Genomic DNA, 6,000 nt, shown 5'->3' with positions numbered 1-6,000 from the left:
GAATCCAATTCAACCTGGATGGCATCTTTCCATTTTATCCAATCCTGCCGATTTTTACATTCACCAAAAGATTTTGGTTCATGATCTTCATTATCATTTATGATGTCGATTGCCACATTATAAGAAAATATATCATCAATTTCTTCTATATCTTTTCGGTTCCATATTTTTCCAGTATTAATATAATTGATAGAGATTTCATGATTCTCGTCAGTTTGTGGTTCTGACAAAACATTTTCATCATCATGTGTTTCTTCAGGAACATCATTCTCTATTTTGTGATCATTATGTGTTTCTTCAGGAACATCATTCTCTATTTTGTGATCATTGTGTTTCTCTATGAATTTTCTTTTTCGAGGATTTTTATCCTTGGAACCAACTGGCCTTCCACGCTTCAGGCGTTTAATGACATCATGACTATCTTCAATTTGTTTCTTCGGAATTTCAATTCGAGCAGGGGCATTTGCAGCATGTATATATGATTTAGTTACCCCTTTTGTGTCTGCAAATGCATCTGGTATTTGATTTGCTATTCTTTGCAAGTGCACAATTTGCTGTACATCTTTTTCACATTGTTTTGTTCTTGGATCCAGATGTAACAATGATGATACATACCATGTAATTTCTTTTTCGGTATGTTTCTGTTCTCCCCCTAACATTGGGAAGATTTCCTCATTAAAATGACAATCAGCAAAACGTGCTGTGAACACGTCGCCTGTCTGTGGTTCAAGATATCGAATGATCGATGGACTATCATAACCAATATAAATTCCAATCTTTCTTTGAGGTCCCATTTTCTTTCGTTGAGGTGGTGCAATAGGCACATACACCATACATCCAAAAATTCTCAGATGAGAAATGTCTGGTTCTTTACCAAATGCAAGCTGCAATGGGGAGTATTTATGATATGCACTTGGTCTGATGCGAATTAATGAAGCAGCATGTAAAATTGCATGTCCCCATATAGAAATAGGGAGCTTTGTTTTCATAATCATTGGTCTAGCAATCATTTGCAGACGTTTAATCAATGATTCAGCCAATCCATTTTGAGTATGTACATGAGCAACAGGATGCTCAACAATGATTCCCATAGACATACAATAATCATTGAAAGTCTGGGAAGTAAATTCACCAGCATTATCAAGTCTAATTTTCTTGATTGTATAATCGGGAAATTGATTCCTCAATTTTATTATTTGAGCAAGTAATCTTGCAAATGCAACATTTCGAGTTGACAATAAACATACATGTGACCATCTGCTGGAGGCATCAATCAATACCATAAAGTATCTGAATGGTCCACATGGTGGATGGATTGGTCCACAAATATCACCCTGAATACGTTCAAGAAACATTGGTGATTCAGTTTGGATTTTGGCTGGTGATGGTCTTATAATAAGTTTTCCAAGAGAACATGCTTTACATTGAAACTTATTATTCTGAAAGATCTTCTGGTCTTTCAATGGATGACCATGTGTATTTTCTATAATTCTTCGCATCATTGTTGAACCAGGATGTCCTAATCGATCATGCCAATTGGTTAATATTGAAGAATTATCAATTACCATGTTTGATTCAATGGGACGTATATGTGTATAATGCAATCCAGTAGGGAGCATTGGTAGTTTTTCAATCACATATTTCTTTCCTGATTTATATGTGGTAAGACACATATATTTCTCATTCCCTTCATTCATTGTTTGAGTATCATACCCATGGGAATATATATCATTAAAACTCAACAAATTTCTTTTCGATTGTGGTGAATATAAAGCATCATTGATCAAAAATTTTGTACCATTAGGTAACAAAAATTGTGCTTTACCACATCCTTTAATCAAGTCTACAGGACCTGATATTGTATTCACCGTTGTTTTTGTTGGTTTTAGTTCCAAGAAATATCTTTTATCTCGGAGGATAGTGTGCGTTGTACCACTATCAGGTATGCAAACTTCAGCTTGGTTCGTAGCATTTTCCATATTTGAACTTCAAAAAAATATGCAATGAAATAAAATTATTGACAATAAAATACAATACAATATAACACACTATAAAACATTATCATACGAATACATAAAAAATAAAATATTTTACATATTTATTCCACCATCAAATTGATCATTATCTGAGAAATCAATCAGAAAATCTCCAGCATCAAAATGAGTTGAACCACTCAAAGGTTCACTGTGTTCAGTAAAGTTGGTCTCCTTTTCTTTCCCCTTTATTGATTCTTTATAAAGTTTACAAAGGTGCTCAGGGGCTCGACAAATACGGGACCAATGTCCTGGAGTACCACATCTGAAACAAGAACTTTCAAATCTTTTTGAGTGATTCTCATTAACACTCATATTCTCTTGATGCCTTTTCGGTGGGTGGTTTGGGACGTTCTTTTGAGATGAGTTATAGAAATAACTATCTCGATTATTTTCAAAACCACGGCCGCGTCCACGACCACGACCACTTCCACGTCCACGTCCACGTCCACGACCACGACCACGACCTCGATTTTGTCCTCGACCAAAATCTTGTCTGTAACTTTGATTTTGGTTTCCAGGTTTAAATTCATTTTTGCTTACAGCATTTACTTCTGGAAATGCTGTTGATCCAGTGGGTCGGGACTGATGATTTCTCATTAATAGCTCGTTGTTCTTTTCCGCCACAAGAAGACAGGCGATGAGTTCAGAATATCTCGCAAATCCACGCACTCTATATTGTTGCTGTAGTGTTATATTTGATGCGTGAAACGTGGAAAATGTTTTTTCAAGCATTTCCGATTCTGTAACCTCATGTCCACAAAATTTTAACTGCGAGATTATTCTATACATCGCTGAATTGTAATCACTGACTTTTTTAAAGTCTTGGAATCTTAACATATTCCATTCATCACGGGCGGTCGGAAGTATAACTTCCCTTATATGTTCAAATCTCTCTTTTAATCCTTTCCACAGAGCCATGGGATCTTTTTCGATGAGATATTCACATTTTAAACCTTCATCAAGGTGTCGTCGTAAAAATATTATAGCTTTTGCTTTTTCTTGTGATGAAGATATACCATTTTCTTTAATGGTCTCGCTTAGACCCAATGACTCAAGATGCATTTCTACATCAAGAGTCCATGGCATATAGTTTTTCCCAGTAATATCAAGAGCGATGAATTCGAGCTTTGCCAAGTTTGCCATGGTGGTACTAAAAATTACGATGCATTTTATTAGTTAATGAATATTGCAATACAAAGTAATGGATAAACAACAAGTACAAGTATTCGTAAAAATAAAGAAAACACACGAGGAGGATATTCTCCGATAAATACAAGACTGGTGAGTATGATAACCAAAATAATTAAAAATAACCTCGTGAAAGCCATCTTCTTTTTTTCTTCGAAAATTTGATGAAGAATAATTTTTAGAGAAGAAGAGAAAGTTGGAGTGATTGAATGTATTTGTGAGATTGTATTTATAGAGCAAAAACTAGCCGTTTTGTTACCGTTTATTACCGTTGGTGTATAAGAAAATAAATGTATGTATTTGTATAATTTTATGGTAATAATATGGTGTATATAATATTAGTCATATTTAAATAATTATGTATATCATATCACATTATTATAATTAGGTGTCATAAGTTATTTTGTTTAAAAAACCTTATAGGCTTTTATACTTGTCGTATCCCTTACCGGGAGTGTGGGATGTCGTCTTAACATCCTCCCAGGATTTATAACAAGTTTTTGAAAAAATTATTTTTATTATTTCTAACAATAACATTATATTATATATTACATATATAAACAATAAATAAATAACAGTAAAATAAATATTATTACTTTTGTTACCTTTTTCTTCTGTTCGGAGCTTGGAAAAATATGGAGGACTTTTAGAGCTTCGTGCTGATAACGTGTTGTGAAAAAGTAAAAATTTACGTTAAAAAAGTAAAAATCTCAAACTCTCAAAATTATCACACTACACACTTTATAATATTTTTCTCTCAACTCAATTGTGATTTTCTTCACAAATGAGAGATCTATTTATAGAAAATTTTTACAAATAATCCAAAAATAAAATACATCATTACCTACATCATCACACACTAATTTTCAATATTCAACACCTAATTTTACCTAATTTTCAACATTCAACATTCACATTTTCAACACAAATATTTAACACATTTTTAATAATTTTTCAACAATTTGATATTTTTCTTACATATAAAAAAAACCTACAATCCACGTGATTTGACTAATTTTAGATGTACAAAATCCATAATGAAATTATATATATATATATATATATATATATAAAAGTTCCAAAAATATAAAAATAAAATAATTTTGTGACCCTTATCCTCTCTTTGTGCATCTATAAATAGGTCACATTCATTCCTCACAAATCCAGAGACAATAAACATTCTATTTTATAGCATCTAATTCCATTTTTCAAGCAAAAGAGAAAAAAATGGCAGGAATCATTCACAAGATCGAAGAGAAACTTGGCATGGGAGGCCACAAGGAAGGAGAGAAACACGATGTTCACAAGGCTGGTGGTGTATGCGAAGTGGAGCACATTAAGCCCGAAAACGGGCACGGCGAGCACAAGCCGGAACATGGATCTGGTGAGCACAAGGAGGGTTTGGTTGATAAGATCAAGGACAAGATCCATGGCGATGGCGGCCATGAAGAGAAGGGCGAGAAGAAGAAAAAGAAAGAGAAGAAGAAGCACGAGCACGGATACGAACACAGTGGTGAGAGCAGCAGCAGCGATAGCGATTAGACGAAATCTTCTGCTACACAACTTATATATATAATAAGGTATCTGTTCATTAGAAAACTTAAATAACATTTGAAATATGAATAATATAATATTTATTTATAATTTATTTGATCTTTGTTTATTTTCTTTGTAGGTTATGGGGCTTTTTCTACTATATGGTTGCAAATAAATGGAGATTAGTGAATAACAAAAAAACAAAAAAGAAATAAAAAAAAAACACTTGTGTCATCTTACAATATGTAGATGTATGCAAGGTTTTAACTTTGAGATGAATATATATGGTATTTGTGATGTATTTGCTTTGGATTTTGTTATGTCAACTTTGGGATTAATTATGATTTTATCATAATTGTTGATTGATGTTATTATTTTAATTATAGTGGCTTAATCTGAAACATACATAAAATCGTGATCCTTTTACTTACGCATTTAATTAAGTCTATTTGTATATTTTGCTTAGCCGATGTGCTAATTGATTACTTGTATTGAAACCACAAACCTGATCGGATCCTTTTTGCTCTCAAAATTCTTTTTATTTGTCCGGTTAAATCTAGCTTTTTAAGAAAAGATTTTAACAGCTAATGAATATTAATAAATCTAACTTTTTAAGAAAAGATTTTAACAGCTAATAAATATTAAAATCAGCTCAAGTGTAGCAAAATATTTAAAATAATTCATTCATCCCCTACTAAAATCTTTTCCTATCCCAACAACTACCATATCTGAACATACTTAGGGAATAAATTTACAAATTTTGATACCTATGTACTGAATTTGCAAAATGAAATGCACAACATTTATTCCAAATTGTCCCACTCTATTGACAAAGATTTCGGCCCAAAAAGCCCAGATATGTACATAAATACTATATGACATCATAAAATCAGCCGGGAAAATTATGGTTGAGAAATCCACACGGTCACTCTCAGTTGTCCTTTTTGGAAAAGTTATTAAAGATGAAAATGAGCACAACATGTTGAAAAGAAATTTTAATGACACTTACCAACTAATTTCAGAGTTATGTCCAATTGATAAAAACTTTAACGGAAGTTCTTACAATATGAAAAAACTAATTAAAGATTTCATATTGCTAAATAAGAAAGATTGATGTTTGTAACAATAACTGCATGATTTGCTGGAGTGTCGACTAAGAATTACTTGAATGTAATATTTGTGAGCATCCTTGGTATAAACCCAACAGGCATGGATTTTAAAATTCTAAGAATAATTCGTA

At 32.4% G+C, this 6,000-nt stretch overlaps 1 protein-coding gene across 1 annotated transcript; it reads left to right on the top strand.

Annotated features, from left to right (window-relative positions):
- Window positions 1-4,368: 4,368 nt before the first annotated feature.
- Window positions 4,369-5,109, top strand: LOC140963157 (protein SRC1-like). Its single transcript, XM_073422416.1, has 2 exons — window positions 4,369-4,804; window positions 4,900-5,109. Exon 1 carries the CDS (start codon window positions 4,452-4,454, stop codon window positions 4,764-4,766), a length of 315 nt encoding a protein of 104 aa, XP_073278517.1. The 5' UTR covers window positions 4,369-4,451; the 3' UTR covers window positions 4,767-4,804; window positions 4,900-5,109.
- The last annotated feature ends 891 nt before the right edge of the window (window positions 5,110-6,000 follow it).

The sequence above is a fragment of the Primulina huaijiensis genome, chromosome 17 (genome assembly GCF_012295235.1).
Source record: "Primulina huaijiensis isolate GDHJ02 chromosome 17, ASM1229523v2, whole genome shotgun sequence".
NCBI classification, from domain to species: Eukaryota; Viridiplantae; Streptophyta; class Magnoliopsida; order Lamiales; family Gesneriaceae; genus Primulina; species Primulina huaijiensis.
The sequence above is the reverse complement of the archived record's forward strand: the minus strand, read 5'-3'. Positions and strand labels throughout refer to the sequence as shown.